We start from the raw sequence: 19961 nt of genomic DNA on the forward strand, positions 1-19961 counted from the left end.
TTTGAAACCACTGGTGTAATTAAATATTTCTCTTTATCCTAGATTTTGTGAAAGGTCATTCCTAATGCTTGAATATTAGACCCTGTTAACAGGTTCTTGGCATGCATTACTCTGACTTGCCAGTAATCCAATTTCTGATCAGAGGTGCATGCACAACATAGTGAGTAGGTTATTGTATTAGTTTTATTATCATCCATTTCTCATAATAGCCATTATAGCTTAAGGTTTTATCAGAGCCTGTCATTTTAACTGTGGTGGAAAAAGTGCCAAAGGAAAATGTTAGTAATTGTTAAATGTTACGCAAAATGGAAGGGGGAAGAGTTGTCACTAGAGGTTTGTGCAAGTATGGAAATCTACCTTGCGATGGGTGGAGCAGAGGGAGATTGTATTTGCATTTCATGGTCCCACTGCAATAGGCAGGGACACAAAGTGCCTAGGGCTACTAGTGCCTCATAGGGAAATTCCATTTGTTTTTCGATTTAGAGAGGTTTCTGCTGCTTAATTGTCCTATACTTCTCCTCTTCCCGTGTCTCTTGATTGCCACAGACATCTGTATGAAAACCATCTCTATTGCTTTGGTGCTTGTCTGCTGCTGCTTATTACCCTCCACAGCCTGAATTAAGCATCAAAGATCACAATTTCATGCAAACACCCTATGTAATTAAGGGGAATAAGTCTATTTTCAGGCATCTCTTATGTAAGCATAGTCAGTTTGTTCCATGAGGCATACACAGCTCTAAGTGGGTGGATTATTTGTTTTTGTGATAACACACATCCTGTTTATATGCCAAAATATTTATAGGAGGATCTGCTCTATAAAATAAAACCAGTCTTCAAAAATAATTTGCACTGTTTGTTTCAGAGACTGTCAGAGCAAGTATGGAAGTATCTTGAAATGAACTCTTGCCAAGTTTTTGGGATGCATGAAATGTCAAATCTGTTTTCAAATTGATTAAACTATTGACGCTCTTCTCTTCCTGCCCCATTATCACCCCACTCACCCCCTTAGATTAACATGAGAAAACAAAGAGTTAATACACATCTGAAGGAATTTTGTATGTAGTCTGGAGCTGGTTTCTTGTGATGTGGATCACTTCTGGTTGGACTGAGGCTCAGACCCCAAAACTGATCTGTGAGTAGGGTGCAGCTTGCTATTTGTCTAGTAACTTCAGCCAGCACTTGTGCAATCCCTGGCAGTAATCCGTGCAGCATAGGGATGTTATTGAGCAGACTAGTCTTTTTAGCAGCTTGTTTATAAGAAAGTAGCATAATTTAAATGTAAGTAGTTGTCTGACATAAAATTCTGTGCATGGGGAATATAGAAACCATACACACTACTGAAGTAGTTAAACGTCAGCCATTTCTCAAAACGCCTTTTTTTTTTTTTTTTCTCAGACTGGACATGACAAGTATGAGCCTACTGCTACATCAGAACATGGTGCTGGGAAGAAAAAGGGGAAGAAAGAGAAAAAGAAGGATATGGATGAACTGAAAAAGGAAGTCTCATTGGTAAGAAAGTGAGGAAGGGGAAGAATGGGTGGCTCTTCAACAACATGCACTGCCTTGAAAACACTGTCTTCAGGTGCCTACCTTTTAAAAATCTGACATTGGTACAGAAACTAAAGGCATCTAGTAAGTTTTCAGTGCAGCCATATTATAAATGTATACCCCCCAGAGTAAGCGCAGCTCCGGCAGCAGAAGTGCAGTTTTCCCCACATTGTCCTACCTGTGTGACTCTGGCCTGCTGTGGAGCAGCTGCCTTTTTAGCCAGTGAGTTCAATCTCTCTGGCTAGACTTAAACACTGACCCCTGCAGAGACTGTCAGCAGTAGTGTGCATTAGTGCTAATCAGTTTTAGTGTTGTGGACATCTGTCCACAATGAGTGAATTGTGCATTACATTTGGCTAGTATCCAGATTTCACCAGGTTCTAGTTTAGATCGTGTTTCCTTGCTGTGATGTATGATGTGGAAACAAAGGTGTATAAGCTCTTAACGAGTTTCAAGTTTGCTGTGCATGTTAGGAAGGGGAGGTTGGCTTGCTTAGCAAGTCTTCTGTATGCCTCTTCCCTTCCATTTAAAAATAAATAAAGAAAAAAACCCACCAAAAAAACCTCTTGGGATGCAGACCACTTTCAGGGTAGTCTACGTCATTAGAAATGCAACCACCTCTTGGATGGAGCACAACATCTTTTAACAAAAAGAAAAGGAGTGCTTGTGGCACCTTAGAGACTAACCAATTTATTCGAGCATAAGCTTTCGTGAGCTACAGCTCACTCAGTGAAGTGAGCTGTAGCTCACGAAAGCTTATGCTCAAATAAATTGGTTAGTCTCTAAGGTGCCACAAGCACTCCTTTTCTTTTTGCGAATACAGACTAACACGGCTGTTACTCTGAAACATCTTTTAACAACACTCAGCAATGCTACCTAGAATAAATCCACTCTGAACAGTGGTAAGCAGGGTGAGAGGAATGAAATGGTGAGGTTACAACTTTGGAACCATCTCCGCTTTAGCTCTCTTCCTTGCCATGAAAACCTCCATCTTATGAAGCTATTATTGGCAAGGGAATGAAGAGTAGAAAGCCAGTAAGTAGCCTCTGCTCACTGTTATGCATGAACTGTTATTACATATTCCCACTCCAATCTCTTCTCTCTTTCCTTCAGGATGATCATAAACTCAGCCTTGATGAACTTCATCGTAAATATGGAACAGACTTGAGTCGGGTAGGTAGATTTTTTGCGTGTCCCTTTTGTCAACTTCTAAAAAGGAACAGGTGCACTGATATGATAAGCCTGCTGTGGAAGGAGATCTGGGTGCTGTCAAATTTGTTTACCACCACTCTTTCAGTTAGAGCTCACAAATATTTGTATCCTTCCTCCCTTTATATTGATTGGCTCAAATATTTTAGTGACTGTTCATTAACAAAGTTGGGATTTATTCATTGACTCTTAAGTATTCCAAGGTCAAATTGATTCTTAGGTTTTGCATTGAGTGTTCTTGCTTGTGTTCTCTTGCACGTGTATTTGTCTGGTAATCCTCTGCTGTAAACCAGGACATGGCCACAAACCTAACACTGACCATCAGTAGTTAAAATGTTACTTTTATAACAAAGGGTGCTGGAATCTCAGACGAGAAGCAACCTCCCACTGAGTTATTTTACTTGATAACTAAAGAGCATTTTGAAATAGTCTTTTTTTTAAAGAGGAACTTAATGTCCTGATTGTTTTGTACAAGTATATTTCTACTCTCCTAATAAAGGGACCCTCAGCAAGAGAGAAACTGACTGTACAGGATGCACACAACCTGGAAAATTTTTTCCCCAGTTTTCAGGCAAAAAAAATCTTGTAGGTAGATGGTGTAACTAGTTGGTTTAAAAAAAAAAATCTTCAGACAAACTTTAAAAAAAAAAATTCTACATCACTTATCTCCCACTTGACTTTTTTCTGAGGATTGTAGAAACATGTAAAATGTGCTAGCTTGCTAAGATTAATATCACATATATGAATTGGTCAGCACTTTGAGCAGGGTACAATGCTGGTTTTACACCTTGTTTGGTACTGTTTAGTTGATGGCTGTTTCCTACAAGGTTTGATGCAGCAAGACATCTTTTATTTTGGGTCTTTTATAGCACAGTAGGGTGAGAAACTTAATTCTTCTCATACAAGTCAAGCTTTTTGAAAACTTGAGAGACTTTTTTGGGAAGACTAAAATCAAAATAGTCACATAAAAGGCCATTTTGATTTTTGCTTGTACCATAACTTCTGAGCCTCTGACAGTCTGTTGTGGACTGTTCGGGAGGGGGGTCATAACTTCCACAATTGTGGTCCCATCACACCTTTGACATAGAAGGCCCATCATCATTGTGAACTCCTGTACTATTCCTTTCACCTGGCCAGCTTGTACTTTCATCTGAGAGCTGGAAATAGAAGTTACTTGTGAGGCTTTTTTTATAATGCGGATTTGTAGTACAAATACTTACCTGGAGACACCAAAAGGCTACACAAGCTCCCATTGTCTTTGTCCTTTTATTGTAAGGAAAGTGTTCTCTCCTTTAGCTTACAGGAGCAGAAGGGGAAGCAAAGCAGAGGCAGGCCTTTGTTTTCATTCTTGCGTAAGAGCAGGAATGAACTCAGAATGGCTTGCTCAATCCACATTTGACCAGTGCCTCAAACTGAGGAAGAGCATGGTGGTCTGACCTTACTGCAGCGCTATAACTAAACTACCTTCCCAACCTGCATTCTAGGGTTTGACAGCTGCTCGTGCTGCTGAGATTTTGGCTCGGGATGGCCCAAATGCCCTCACACCTCCCCCTACCACTCCTGAATGGGTAAAGTTCTGCCGGCAGCTGTTTGGAGGATTCTCCCTCCTGTTATGGATTGGAGCTGTTCTTTGTTTTCTGGCTTATGGCATCCAGGCTGTAATGGAGGAGGAGCCAAATAATGATAACGTGAGTACTTGTGTACTAGGCTTATTTGCATGGAGCTAGACATGTTGTTTGTCTTGCATCTAAACCTTCAGTCCAGGAACTTTTTTTCCTAAGGTTTTTAGTGAATGGCAGTATTTTCATAACTATAGTCTCAGTCTGGTTTAATTCCTGTGCTTCTACATATATGGTTTTCAATCCATGCCTTCAGCAGCTGAATTCCAGCTCACATCAGATCTCATTAATGGAAGTTTCAGCTGTTTCCTGGAACATAAAATTGACTGTAGCTCTTGATTAACTTGTGCACATGCACTATGCAAAGACTGCAAGTAGCTTTGCAATTTAGTGTAAGCATTAGAAATTGAAAAATAAACCCTTCAGTCAGAATCTGCTCTCAGTTAACTCTTTGTTCATTGCAGTTGTATCTGGGTGTTGTGTTGGCTGCTGTCGTTATCATAACTGGCTGCTTCTCGTACTACCAAGAAGCAAAGAGTTCTAAGATCATGGAATCCTTCAAAAACATGGTGCCTCAGGTAAGTAATGTCTGATCACCCAGTGGTCGATCAGGCTTTAGCTAGCTCAGGATTGTTAACCAGATTAGAATCTTTCTGTCACTGCAAAATACGTGACTGGATTTAGGGAGTATTTTATTAGTTTTTAAGCAGATTTTACTTCTTTAATGCCAACCTGTCAGTATGGGTCTCCATCTGTTAAAAGTGGAAGTTTCATATTTCTCTTGGCATTAGCAAAGTTACTTAGTGCACAATAGCAAATGCTAGCTATACTCCCCGCTGGATGAGTATCACCAGTTATTGGTGTCCAGTAAAGCACTTGTCTGCAGCTTCTTAGTATATTGGACTTCTGTTGGCCTGATTATAAAGCACTTAAAGAAATTTAGCTCTGATTTGGATTAAATAGCCCACGTCGCACATAACCGCCATAGGGCCTTATTACCATGGCATAAGGAGCTTTTAATGACGGGAAAACTAAACCCATTAGTTTTCTTCAACCACATTCCTGTCTGTGATAAATAAGTTGACTTACCACCATGAGAGGAAAGACCCTCTGGCCCCTTTAAGCCTTTTCTGAATTATATTTAAAGTAGTGTATTCCTTGACTTTTTTTATAGCAAGCCCTTGTGATCAGAAATGGTGAGAAGTTGAGCATAAATGCTGAAGGTGTTGTAGTTGGAGATCTAGTGGAGGTGAAAGGAGGAGACAGAATTCCGGCTGATCTTCGTATCATAAGTGCTCATGGCTGTAAGGTGAGTGCATTTTCTAAGGTCTCTGAAAACCCCATTCCATACTAAGGGAGTCACTTTTCTAACTAGCTAAATTCAATGCTGAATTTATGGGATGTTAGTTTTTTGATGATGATGATATAGAAGTGCCCTAGAATTCCAGTGTTTTCCCCTTAAATTCAGGGCTTTGGAGCAGAGCCTGGAGCTGGAGCAGCTCCCGGAGCAGTGGAGCAGCAGGTTTTTGCCTGGAGCTGGAGCGGAGCCGGAGCACAGCTCCAAAGCCCTGCTTAAATTTCTTCTCCTTCCTGGGTATTTATCCGCTTGCGCAAGAAACATTGTGATATATCTTCTATGCAGGTGGATAACTCCTCACTCACTGGTGAGTCAGAGCCTCAGACCAGGTCTCCAGATTTCACGAACGAGAACCCACTGGAGACCAGGAACATTGCTTTCTTTTCCACCAACTGTGTGGAAGGTATGTGGCTTTAATACTCCATAAAATGTGCACTAATGTAACACCGGGGGGTTAAAATATTAAATCAAGAAACTGCTATGGCAGTATAAATGTTTAATGTGTAACTTTACGTAGTTGGAAGCACATGGACTCCACTTCCAAATCCCCTGCAAACAACCAGGGTATAGGCTCTTGGAGAGAGGCTGTATCTGATAGGAAATTGACTGTGTGTAATTGGACAGTAAGCTTCTGCAGCAACACTACCTTTGAGTTTCCTGTTTCCTTCAAGATGTTGCTTTATTCTACTTCTATTAATTTAACTAATTCAAACCTTTAGAAAGGACAAGGAACATGGGTTTTTATAGTTCCCCTGGCATCGTTCTCCCCCAAAGACCCAATTGAGGTCAGACAGAGGTGTTTGAAAATAACACAGCTGCTTTAGAGAATTCCAGTGCCCATCAAACAGAACTAGTATTCCACCTTCAGAATTCTTCAGTAGACTCAGTGGCTATTGTATAAATTAGCCCCTCCCTTTGTCATTTGTGACCCAACACTGTGTGACATGATGTGTCCCAGTGTAACCAGATAGAGTACAATGAGGATTTACAAATAAAAAGTAGTGTCTTTTTGGTAAACATGTGGGGCTCAGTTCTGCCCTCAGATATGCATGTATATATCTTTATGGCAACACACATAATATGCCTAGATCACATTGTCAATCCAGTGTTGGAGGAGAAATGTTGTACTGCATAGCTGGTTGACACTTGTCATGTTGTACCAGAGGGATAGGCCCCAAAATAGGGACTGGCATTTTGGAAGGGATTCCCTTCTCCTTCTGCTGTAATAAGCAAGCAAAAGTCTGTGCCTGCTTATGTCATTACGTCATCCATTTAGCAGAAAGCTATCTGCCCTCTTAAAAATCCTGTGGATGCACCACCATGCGGCAGGTCCTTATTCACTAATTGGAATCCAAGGGAGGAGGTCTGCAGGAACTTTATATGGCAATGGTGATGGTATGTACACAAGAATTCCTGCTCTGGGGCTGGGTTAGAGATTCATCCTCACCTATGCTTGATGTGGATGAGGGTGTAAAGGCTATTGTGGTGTGAACAAACATGGTTGTTTTAAATGAATCTATGGAGATCTGATTAAGCACCTCCAAACTCAAACCAGAGCTTTCTGTGTTTGGCATCAGTGAGTACTTTATTAAAGCCTGTTGTCTCTCACTTCCAGGCACTGCCCGTGGCGTTGTCATTAACATCGGCGATAATACTGTGATGGGCCGTATTGCCACTCTCGCATCTGGACTGGAAGGGGGGAAAACTCCCATTGCAACTGAGATTGAGCATTTTATTCACATCATCACTGGAGTGGCTGTGTTCCTGGGAGTCACCTTCTTCATCCTCTCATTGATCCTTGAGTACACCTGGCTGGAGGCTGTCATCTTCCTCATTGGAATCATTGTCGCCAACGTTCCTGAGGGTCTGCTTGCTACTGTCACGGTGAGCTGGTGGGGAATATCAAGATAGTTTGAAATCAGTTGTACTTGAAGGCAAACTATAGTGTAGCAAGGGGTATTCTCATCGCTGAGCAGTCTTCTTGGTCTGTGTGGGTAGGGCCAACCTGTGATAGTGATTAATTTAGTCTGAGAAACAGTCACATTATTCTGCCTAGTACCAACTCATCCAAACTACATTGGAACCCTTCTGCAAAATTAACCACAGTTTTGATACTCTTCAGCTAGTGTACATGGGCCCCAAATTACTAAATCATAAAAAAGTTTCATATTGCAAGACTGTTAACTCTTTAGTCAGGTTTCAGAGTAGCAGCCGTGTTAGTCTGTATTCGCAAAAAGAAAAGGAGTACTTGTGGCACCTTAGAGACTAACAAATTTATTTGAGCATAGGCTTTCATGAGCTTCAGCTCACTTCATCGGATGCATTCAGTGGACTCACTTCATCGGATGCATTCTGCATCTGATGAAGTGAGCTGTAGCTCGTGAAAGCTTATGCTCAAATTAAATTTGTTAGTCTCTGAGGTGCCACAAGTACTCCTTTTCTCTTTAGTCAAAAAGTCAGGACTATATAAATGCAGTTCCCTTTCTGATACAGTGAAAAGCAGGAGACTATCCAGTGTGGTGACATTTAACCTCTTTAAAAAAAAAAAAAAAAAAAAACACAAACAAAAAAAACCCCCACTATTTTGAAGTAAAGTAACTTCAAGGTTACACAAAGGTACCTTCCACCTGCAGAGTCTCATGCCTTTGAGTTCCCAACTGAATGGCTGGGAAAGGCCATTCCCACTTACTTTGGATGGTAAATCAGGGCCATGTCTGGCTAAACTGTTTCAAAAACTTCTCATGTTCTTGAATAGTTTCTGTACTCTCTTTATTGGCATTTCATTTTAAGGCCTTCTGACCCAAAATGTGATGTGATATAGGAGATGTTTAAATTTTAGACCAGACTGTGTTTTCGCCTTCATAAACAAGTCTAAGAATCAGTGCTTTCTGTTCTTATGGGGGCGTGGTAACGACAGCTTCTAAATGAAAAATTACTGCACTCTAGTGCCAGTTGTGGGCTATGTAGAACTAAATTAGTGTACAAGCACCTGTCTGATTCTTCCATCTTTCTCACTTCCACTCCCAGGTGTGTCTGACACTAACAGCCAAGCGCATGGCTCGTAAGAACTGTCTGGTGAAGAACTTGGAAGCTGTGGAAACCCTGGGCTCCACATCTACCATCTGCTCTGACAAAACTGGTACCCTGACTCAGAACCGCATGACAGTTGCCCACATGTGGTTTGACAATCAGATTCATGAGGCCGACACCACAGAGAACCAGAGCGGTAAGAAAAGCGCTCTCAATTCGAGTTTCTGATTAGCATGTTGTGCTAGAGGTGTCTTGACTTACAGATAGCGTAAAAAGACTTTGGTGTCTGGAGGGCAGAGTTGGGAGGATTTAGAACTTGTCTGCTACCGTTCCTGGTTAATCAATATAAACCTCATTATGGCCCTGTGCTCTAACTTCCTTTCCTCTTTATCTTGAATGTACAACTCACTGGACTGGTGATTCCTAGACAGTGAGCATTAGAAAGATCACTTTCCCTAGTTCAGATTCACGTTTTGGATTTGATCTCAGACCTTGATGTTACCTACCACTTGGCAAAATATCCAAGTCTTATCACCGCTCAAAGTGCCTGTAAATCATGCGTTTCAATGCTAGCTCTGCCACTCTCTAATTTTTTCTAAACTAGAAAATGTTGTTTTGGTTATCAGGTGCACTTGCACTGGTGAGGAAGACTTGATTTTTTTTTTTTCCATAGGTCTGATCGTGCTTGTCTGATCCAGTTGTGAAAGTGGCTGTGTCTGGTCTACACTAGTACTTCAGCCATGTTTAATACAGTGCAAAGTATCATCAAGCTATATAAATACAAAGCATTATTAGAAGCCGTATAAACATTTGGGCTGGCGACAGTAGGAATAAACCAGTGTTTATTCCATGAAGAAAAATCTTCAAGGCTTAATAGTTTTGTCCCTCCCAACTAGCAAATGCCTTTTAAAAAGGCTTTTGCCTGGTTTACTGTTTCCAGGGAAACCATTTCATGTTCAATTCATGTCATTTGAAGCTCCTCAACAATAAACATGGGGTAAATGGAGTGGAGGAGTCCTTTAATTGTCATCCCTGTGATAAACTTTCACATTTAACCTTTCACATTCATTTTGCAGACTTGTCATAGTGAGGCCAGGACTTCCCTAACAGTGAGTGGGAGAGCTGGAGTGGAACCCAAGAATTTTGATTCCTAGTGTCCCAGTCTATGAAAGGAAGTCAGTCTGACCCTTGCCACTACTGAAAGCATAACTACTAGTATATAGAATCTAAACTAAAAAAGCCTGTTCTTAAAATGCTTAGCTACTCTGTTAATCCCCAGGCCTTTCCCTACTCACCACCTGCTCCCCAGAGCAACTTGTGACTAGATGAGTGGCTAAAATTTAGGGAAGAAGAAGCAGATGCAAAACTCCCAGTAGGACAAATAATGAGCTTTTTTTATAGCCTGAGGTAGAAAAGACCGAGACTTTACACTAAGCTGAATGAAGCCTTTTCCCTGATCTATTTGGCACCTTAACATTTCCCTTCTCCCCCTGCTTCCAGGTGCCTCCTTTGACAAGAGTTCTCTTACCTGGGGTGCTCTGTCCAGAGTTGCAGGTCTCTGCAACCGTGCTGTGTTCCAGGCTAACCAAGAAAATGTACCTATTCTGAAGGTGAGTTCAATAAATGCATCCTAAACTATCCTGACAACAATTTTTGCTCTGTTTTGTTGGTGTTACAATCCAGTTGTCTAGACTGGTGAAGGCAGTGCAGTAACAATTTATGTCCAGTCTCTGTGACATGCCCGCCAGGCCCAGGATTGCAGTGACATGTAGGGCGGGAAGGCCAGCTACTACTACCTACTGCTCCTGGCTTTTCCTGCAAACAGACCCATAGAGGAAAGCTGGGGAAGCAATCTCCCTTTCTGTGCTTCTGGCAGGAGTGGGGGGTGGTTCTGATGGTGGTTGATGTATGACTCCTGCAGCATGATCTCTGCCTTCTGCTGACCCCAGATATCTGCAGGTTAAGGGAGTAGAACACAACAGGAACTGAAAATGTTCCAGAGCAAGGTTTCATGCACAGCTTGGTGCATTTTCTCCCCTCTTTTGGTTATTCCCACATAGTATGTGAGGAGTGGGTTCCATGACAGTATATTTTGCTTTAAAGAAACTGGCAGTTGTGGGCATAGGAGCAGAGTGAGCCGCTATCATAGGATCTTTCATTAACTTCACAGTACACTTGTGCCTAATCTTGTCTGACCTTCTGACATAATTGTATGTCACTAAAGCAAATGCCACATGGCAATAATCATGGAGGAGAGATGCTAAGCTAAGATCCAGCCTAGTCTAATGTCTGCAAAAGTGAAGCATTGTTCTTGTGTCCAGCGTTTGACATGTTAATTATGTCACTTAATGCATTAATGGAAGGTGCTTGTATACTATGCTTCATAGCAGCAGTGTAGGAGATCCCATGCAGAACACAATAACTGTCTTGATTATTCATCAATACTGGTTCTGTGACTATATTAAAAACAGAGGATTTATAATCTGCTACCATAAAATCTTATACCTATTGTAATCCTGCTTCTTCCATCTCTTCGTTCATAACTTGAAGCTGTTAAAAATAATTTATTACTGTAATACGTGACTGCCACAACTCTTCTTCTTATAATGTCCTGTTGGTTACATAACTTTCTCCACGTTCTAGAGGTCTGCTTGACTTTGGCTTCAGCCTTCTTTGAAATGCTTGGTCCATTTTCTGAAAGGAGTGAGCGCATGCAAGTTTACAATGTGAAACTTTTTTATTTTAACAGAGGGCAGTTGCAGGTGATGCATCTGAATCTGCACTTCTAAAATGTATTGAAGTGTGCTGTGGATCTGTCAAAGAGATGAGAGAAAGGAATGCCAAAGTAGTGGAAATACCATTCAACTCTACCAACAAATACCAGGTAAAAGGGAACGAGAACCTCCTGAGGAAGAAGGGTTCCCAGCCCCCATAGGTTAATTTATACAGTGCCTCAGGGACTAGATCAGCCCTGAATAACACACACCAGTGTCTGCAGTGGGATTGCATTGGCTGCAAATAGGTTTTTTTTTTTTTGTTTGTTTGTTTTGTTACATATCTGAGTGTTGTGATGGGAGACTAGGAGAGGTTGAATCTGGGGAACTAACTGAAGTGCAAATGTTATCTTTTAAAATAAATGACACGCACACTAGAGCGTTCTCGACACTCGCATATAACCAAGGTTGTGGGAGAGAACTCGCTGGAATTCCTGTGTTTCCAGAGTACCTTAAATGGATCTGCCTTAATTCTCCAATTCACTGCTGTATACTTGGAGTGAGTGTTAAGCACTTTCTGTCTATACAACTCTTCCAAATCACTGTGGAAACTAACCATTCTGTGTGGCATTTTTAATGGGAACAGTCCCATTAATCTCATGCTATACAAATATAAAGCAGTAAAAGCTCTTCTCTTACAACCTAGCTGTCTATCCATAAGAATGCCAATCCATCAGAGTCTCGCTACCTGCTGGTGATGAAGGGAGCCCCAGAGAGAATCCTGGACCGCTGCAGCTCCATTTTGATCCATGGAAAAGAAAAGCCGCTGGATGAGGAGGCAAAAGATGCTTTTCAAAATGCCTACCTTGAACTGGGAGGCCTTGGGGAGAGAGTACTAGGTAAGGAAATGCAGTCGTCATGCAGTGGTTTTGGCTCCACACAGAATGCCACAGAAGCAATGGGTTAAGTACAGGGGGTTGTGTTCTGTTCTGGCAATGCAACTGTCTCTAACCTACCGGGCACGTCGGCATTGATCTGGAAAGACCCTCTCCCTTGGGAGGGATATGCACTTGTTCTAATATTGGGTGCAGCCTACATGGACGTTTTGGGGTCCCATCATACAGGGTAGCCAGACTGCTTGGATCAAAATGAATCAATGCATGCTGGAACCTATCACTTTCCATGGGCTGCATTATATTAAAAATTGCTCCATTTAAAGTAAATTAAGTAGTTCTTGGTCACTTGGCATTGGCAATTAGCCACTAGTGTAGGAGAAACTTTTAAGCCATCAGGAGCTATGCTTACTTTGAATAACATTGACTGGGCTCCTGAGCAGAAGACCTGGCACTAACCAGAGCTCATCACCACTGTTGTTCACAATAAGTGAATTCACCACTAAACCTGTCTGCTTAGGGGCACAAACTAATCATAGTTTTTGACTTTCTCTGCAGGCTTTTGCCACTTGGCTCTGCCAGATGATCAGTTCCCGGAAGGCTTCCAGTTTGACACCGATGACATCAACTTTCCTGTGGAAAAACTCTGCTTTGTTGGGTTGATTTCAATGATTGACCCTCCTCGTGCTGCTGTGCCAGATGCTGTTGGCAAATGCAGAAGTGCTGGAATCAAGGTATCTCTTTTTGAGTGTGCGATGACAGGAGCTAAAATACAAATGAACTGAGTGAGCCCAATATTCAGACCTGGAAGAAACTAGGTTCTCCTTCAAATGCTGATCCTTGTGTGTGTTCCACATATGTGTACTGCATGTGCCTGAGACTGGAGATTTGTAGCTAGTAGTGAATACTTCCCTGGGCCCAGTTCACTCTGATGCTGTTCTTAAAGGCTAAGACACTTAACAATGCTTTGGAAGTTTGCCATTTAACTTAACGGAGTAATGCAGGGTCCACGGTAATCAAATAGCAGACTGAAAAAAAGTTTTTGATGGAGAGTCCAGATTCCTAATATCCAGGGGCTGAACTTGTCTGAGTCAGACAAAGTTGGGCCTAATATTCTGTTGGTTAGCTCCTGTCTCTTAACCCAGTGCTGGTCTAAAAGTATTGATGACAGTCCTGTAGATGGAAGTAATCTTCCTGACCAGGAAATGCAAGCTTCCCTGCACTGCTCTCTTTTCCCTTCCTCGGGGAACCACCTGGGCATGGGGAGCTCTATTTCTATGTTCTGTTAATTTCTTCTTGGCCTCCTGAGATCCCCAGCAAATGGGCCTGTTGTAATGCCATGCCTATTAAATATCTGGCTGAGCTCAGATTTGCTTCCCAGATGTCACCTTGCTGACTCTCTCGCAGTCTGAATTGACGTGGCGGGGTTCAACAAGAACAGAGCAACTCTGGAAATAAGACTTAATCCTTACCACAATTTACTTGTGACAACAAAAGGAAGCGTTAACACTCCTTCAGTATGCACTCTGTCTCTGTTCTACAGAGTGCTGCTCAACAGAAGGGGTTAGGCTTTCACAATGTCTGATGTTTGCATTGCAGGTTATCATGGTTACGGGAGACCATCCAATCACAGCCAAAGCTATTGCCAAGGGTGTCGGCATCATCTCTGAGGGCAATGAAACAGTAGAGGATATTGCTGCTCGTCTGAATATCCCTGTCAGCCAGGTCAACCCCAGGTACTGAACAGAAAAAACATTGTAGATAGAAAGGAAAAGGCTGTCTTAGAATAAAGACTGCCTCTCATGTCTCCCCTGCACAATCCCCTCTTAGCTTTACTTTATCTGAGACTAGAAGTTAACATGTCTAACGCTGCACACTGTATTTCTTTGGCACTTGTCACACACCCAGTGAAATGTTCACTTGACCCCAAAATGTTCTAGTAACTACTAGATTTTTACATAAGGGCAAATAACTTTGAAGCAAAACTCAAAAAGCTTGTTTGCCTCATGTTAGTGTGCATAAAACAAAAGCAGGACACACCTTCCTGATTTCATAGCTGCCAGCACTGATAACTGTGTCCTGAGTGGAGATTGTGGAATTATTAACAGGGAATTTAGCAGATGCACAACTGACCAAATCGCCATTGAAGATGTATTTAATGTTAAGATTAATAAATGTTTCAGTACTTAAGTACTTGAAGTACTTAAAGTAAGGCGTGAGTACTTAAAGGTCCAATTTTAGTCCTGTTTTCACCCAAAACTTATTTAAGCTTGTTTATAATAGAACAATATTGTTATGCTTGGAAGGACTAGATTGTTTTATTGGTAAATGTCAGAAAACATTTTCACTGTATACACACAAACTGATGAAAAAATCCATCAGTAATTGAAATTTTGAGATAAGCAAAGTAAGGAAAGCACTGCTTGAGAACGAAGTTTGACTTAACGGTATTTACTTAAATTTTTATACGTGATGTTTGTGTCTTACTATTATAGTTTTAACTTTTTTGAATCTCAATACCTACTGTCATTAAATTATTGTTGGACCCCCCCATAATTTCTTACAACTGTGAAAATTTAAGTAGATAAATGTTTTAAGTGCATAAAAAAAGTCCGATACAAGTTGAAATTTAAAAAAAAAATAAAAATTGAATTCGGCCAAGCTTAATTAAAGAAAAGCTTAACTATTAATAAACTACATGTCAAAACTGAACTAAAAGCCCCCTTTGAGTGCCGAAGACGCTGAAACATTGATTAAAGGTTTGTGGAAGAACTCAAATGAAAAGTGATAATGGCTAGGCTGTTTTAACTGTCTAATCTGAGTGGCCTGCAAAAATTCAAACAAGATAGTTTATACTGAGTGTAAGATTCCTTACTTGTAATGTAAGGAAATGTAACTGGAACTCTCTTAAAAGTTGACCTCCCATTCAACTCCAAAGAGAAATATTTTAAATTTTAAAATCAAACCAGGTGGCTAAGGCTCTCAAAAGTCAAAACAAGGCCCTGTTCCCTCAAGAGTTTCAGATCTGAATTTTTTGGGTGGGCAGAGGAACTGAGGAGCTCTGGGGATAGCATTCAAAACTGATCTTAAGGTCCATAGCGCCGAAGTAGGGTAGATAGGACCTATGGACAAATACTTGAGTTCCCTTCAGGACTTCAGTTCCCCTCACTGGTTAATACAGGGTGCCTTCACTACCTGAGAGCACAGCATTTGAAATAGTTATCTGGGAAATTCACCCTATTCATAAGCTGGCTGCTTATATGGTTACTGGGCTGCCTGCATTGTTTAGCCTGACCAAGCCTTTGTTTTGCTTGGAGGATCTCTACAGAGCACTTGTGAAGTGTGAATAGACAGCTTGTGGAATGAATTGCTGACGAAGATGAAATATTGTGGTTAGATTTTTTGACAGGGTAACTTCATAACACTCATTATGTGATGATGCAGGCTAAGGAGGATAAATGGACCATATGTTTGAGGGTAGGGTGACCAGATGTCCCTGATTTTTGGGTCTTTATCTTATATAGGCTCCTTTTAACACCCCCCCCTCCGGGTCCCGATTTTTCACATTTGCTGTCTGGTCACCCTATATGAGGGTCTTGGTGTGGCTGGCTGTGAGGTCAGAAAGGAATTTCCCCTTATGTACAATGTTGCATCATTAGCTACATGTATTATCCTTTTGGCCAGTAATGGGTTGGATGCTGGACTAGATAAGAGCTGGTGGTCTGATGTAGTCTGGCATGGATATACACCCTGTGTGGGTAAGAAAATAAAAAATATTAGAGCATAACATGAGCTGTGTGTGTTAGAATATTTTGTAACTGTAGACTAAGCTCTTTGTAAGCTGCGCAGCCAACGCCTTAGTGCCACGCAGGCGCTCAGGGAACATGCCTTGGGACCTGCCAGGGTAGAGGTGCCCCTAGCCTGGCCCCCAACTCTGCTGTGGCACCCCTATCCCGGCCTGGACCTGCCAGGGGAAGGGTGCCTTTCCTATGACCCCAGCCCCAGGGCTACTGTGGTGGGGAGAGGTGCCTCTTCCTTCCCCCCACCCCCACAGCCCAGGTGCTGCTGCAGGGGGGAGAGAGCTGGGGGGAGTCCTCTCTCTCCCCACCATAGCCCCAGAGCACCCTCCTGCACCTCCGAACTCCTCAGCCCACCCCTACCATATTAATTTTGTTATGTGCACTAATATGAAGATGTGTGACACATCACCTCCATATTGGTGCACATAACAAAATTCATTCCACACATCGGTGGGAAACATTAGAGGGAACACTGACCGTAGAACACAGGAACAGTCTTTCTTCCCTCTCCTACGGTAAGAGTAGGTCACACAAGATATGACATCCCAAACATTATAAAATGTGGAATCTCCTCCTCCTCTGAAGGCAGTACTTTTTAAGTATATTAAAAGCTGAGGCTTCCCTTTTGTAGTGTACATAAGAGTTGTGGGTTAATGGAAGATGTGTGAGTGTTTTTTGTTAAATCCCAGGGATGCCAAGGCCTGTGTTGTCCATGGCACAGATCTGAAGGACATGACCAGTGAACAACTAGATGACATTCTGACTCATCATACGGAAATTGTGTTTGCCAGGACATCTCCTCAGCAGAAGCTTATAATTGTGGAAGGTTGCCAGCGACAGGTAAGGAGAAAGTGCTAAGCTATTTGATCATCCATAAAAGTATTCGCTTTAAGCTACCAGCTCAAGTATGCAGCATGTTCAAGAGCAACAGCACGGCCTAGACATCTCTCACCACTCTGCAGTATGTCTGCCTAGTTGTTCAGGGTTTTCTTTATAGTAACAGCAACAGCTGCAGAAGCACTTTGTGATACTGGTCTGAGCCATAGCTAGGTATTCTGTATAGATGTCATATATGAATATGGACACTATGAGGAAAGGTGTATGATACACATTTTCAAATCAGTGCCATGCATCACTGCAGGCCTCATAAGTGACCTGCAAGGGGAAAAGTTGTTGCTGAAGTTAGGTTTAAGGTCTGAACACTTACGGAGAGAGGGGCTTAAACTTTCAACATTATTACCACCCCACCCTAAGACCAGAGGCATCCAATGTGTTCTCCAGAGAAAGCAGCAAGTCCAGATATGAAATTCCTGACTGACTGCAGGCTTCAGAGAAGCGTACCAGGTCTCTGTACTTCAAAGAAGACACAGGGTCTCTTTCAAAAATCCTTCACTGATCACCTACAAGACCTTGATCGGGTCCCAAACATAGCACTAAAAGAGCCGTTTCCAGCTACAGGTCCTGTTCAGAAAAATTGCTATTCAGGATTGTGACAGACCCTTGGGGAGGGGTTAATGGTAATACCCTTGGAAGACTCGTACGTTGCCTCGAGGGCATCCAAGTTTGCACATTCCTATTGTGGGAACTGAACTCTTCTCTTTCCCTGTGCATAGGGAGCCATTGTAGCTGTTACTGGAGATGGTGTGAATGACTCCCCAGCTCTGAAGAAAGCAGACATTGGTGTTGCCATGGGTATTGCTGGCTCTGACGTCTCTAAACAGGCAGCTGACATGATTCTCCTGGATGACAACTTTGCCTCCATTGTAACTGGTGTAGAGGAAGGTGAATTTCCAAGCCCCTGTTGAACTTCAATTAGCACACTAAGTGTAGGCAATTCTAGTTTATCTCACAGGGTATCACCAAGTATCTCTGAAAGACTTCTCTTAACTTGGGTTTATAATTCACTTTCACAGTAAAGTCTTACCAAACCTACCCAAGCAGGAAATTCTATCCCCAAAAAAGTCATTGGGATCTGTACTTAATCTAGGTTAAGGGTTTCCCCTGGCTACTAAGTGAAGGGATTCCAAGGCTAGGGCTAGGCCTGAAGCCTGTTGTAAGGTAGAGGGCTCCCCGAGCTAGATTAGGGTTACTAAGGGTATGCCTGCTCAGCAAAGAAAAACCTATTGCTGGCCTATGCCAGCTAGCTGGGGGTTGCGGGCCTCCAGATCTTTTTACTGCTGTGTAGACTTCCGTGCCTGGGCTGGAGTAAGTTAACTCGTTATCTCCCTTCTGTTCTCTAATATCCGTGTTGGTAGCTGTGGAAGTAAGGATCCTGAATTTTATCTGGCTGTTCACCTCCAGCAGAAGTGAAATGGAAGGCAGTCCAGCCATAGGGCTTTCCTCTCCCATGTCTGCTGTTGAATCCCCAGCCACAGCTACTTGCGATGCCTGAAAGGTGTTGGGTTTTGAGAGGGCAGTTGGAAGTGGGGGCTCACAGGAACAGTTATGTCTGATTCCCCCCAGTGAACTCGAAAATGAGGTGGTTTCCTTTCTCCATATTCAGTGGAACCTGCTGGTGGTGAACTGAGATAGTGATACTGCCTTCATGATGACTTGAATAGAATACCTGAACTTCCACTGCACTGCAGTTCTGCTTGTGATAGAAGCTCTGCCTGGAGGGAAAACTAGTGTGTCTAGGCTTTCAAGCACTAGTGTGTTTAGCTTTAGGAATAAAGCCTTCTGTAAGCCACCTGGCTGCCATGTGGTAGTAAAGAATCTGTATTTGTTCCTTCCTAGGTCGTCTGATCTTTGATAACCTGAAGAAATCCATTGCTTACACCTTGACCAGTAACATCCCTGAGATCACACCTTTCCTAATCTTCATCATTGCTAACATCCCCCTGCCCCTAGGAACAGTCACGATTCTCTGCATCGACTTGGGCACTGACATGGTAAATACCTTAGAATACCAGGGGTACATATGGGTTCTACATAGCCCTAAAGAACTTCACATTCAAGAGAATATGGAACCAGCTTGTTTCTTAGCCCTGTAACATAGCTGGTCACTAGATACTCTTTTTCCATAGCCCAGTTTACCTGTCTCCTGAGAATCAAAGCTTGATGGCTTACAGAGTGTTTTTTGATCCTCTCTAAGGACCAATAGAAGGGCAAGGTACTACATATAGGCCCTCAATCTAACTTCATTATTTGGCAACAGGCCTGTATGTTTCTTGGTCACTATAATGCAGAGGTGGGCAAACTACAGCCCGCGGGCCACATCCGGCCCACAGGACCATCCTGCCCTGCCCCTGAGCTCTCAGCTGGGGAGGCTAGTCCCCAGCCCCTCCCCTGCTGTCCCCACAGCATCAGGTCATCACCACACCGCCAGCACTCTGGTCCACCGCTCCTGCTGGGGAGCGCAGCAGCATGGCTGCGAGATCCTGCCGCTCTGAGCGGCATGGTAAGGGAGCAGGGGTTGGATAAGGGGCAGGGAGTTCTGGGGGGCAGTCAGGACAGGGAGCAGGGGGCGGTTGGATGGGGCAGAGGTTTGGGATGGGGGTCAGTCAGGAGACAGAGCAGGGGGGTTGGATTAGGGAATGGGAGTCCCAGGGGGCCTATCAGGGGGCGGGAGGATGGATAGGAGTTAGGGGTGAGTGGTCAGGGGACAAGGAGCAGGGGGGGTGGGTGGGTTGGGAGGTCTGAGGGGGGCAGTCGGGGGTGGAAAGTGGTAGGGGGCGGGGGCCAGGCTGTTTGGGGAGGCACAGCCTTCCCTACCCAGCCCTCCATACAGTTTCACTACCTGGATGTGGCCCTCGGGCCAAAAGTTTGCCCACCCCTGCTATAATGGGACA

The 19961-nt window shown here is 42.9% G+C and overlaps 1 protein-coding gene across 1 annotated transcript in view; it reads left to right on the forward strand.

Annotated features, from left to right (window-relative positions):
• The window catches only part of ATP1A1 (ATPase Na+/K+ transporting subunit alpha 1), a 33012-nt gene that overhangs the window by 7483 nt on the left and 5568 nt on the right, over positions 1 to 19961 (forward strand). The window contains exons 2-17 of the mRNA XM_084630689.1: positions 1396 to 1509; positions 2662 to 2721; positions 4242 to 4445; positions 4841 to 4954; positions 5551 to 5685; positions 6019 to 6136; positions 7349 to 7617; positions 8761 to 8959; positions 10264 to 10373; positions 11513 to 11647; positions 12184 to 12376; positions 12929 to 13104; positions 13970 to 14106; positions 16860 to 17010; positions 17784 to 17952; positions 18907 to 19061. Of these exons, the coding sequence (XP_084486815.1) occupies positions 1396 to 1509; positions 2662 to 2721; positions 4242 to 4445; positions 4841 to 4954; positions 5551 to 5685; positions 6019 to 6136; positions 7349 to 7617; positions 8761 to 8959; positions 10264 to 10373; positions 11513 to 11647; positions 12184 to 12376; positions 12929 to 13104; positions 13970 to 14106; positions 16860 to 17010; positions 17784 to 17952; positions 18907 to 19061 (2439 nt within the window). The remainder of the gene's footprint in view (positions 1 to 1395; positions 1510 to 2661; positions 2722 to 4241; positions 4446 to 4840; positions 4955 to 5550; positions 5686 to 6018; positions 6137 to 7348; positions 7618 to 8760; positions 8960 to 10263; positions 10374 to 11512; positions 11648 to 12183; positions 12377 to 12928; positions 13105 to 13969; positions 14107 to 16859; positions 17011 to 17783; positions 17953 to 18906; positions 19062 to 19961) is intronic.

The sequence above is a fragment of the Lepidochelys olivacea genome, assembly GCF_965140295.1.
Source record: "Lepidochelys olivacea isolate rLepOli2 genome assembly, chromosome: 1".
NCBI lineage: Eukaryota > Metazoa > Chordata > Testudines > Cheloniidae > Lepidochelys > Lepidochelys olivacea.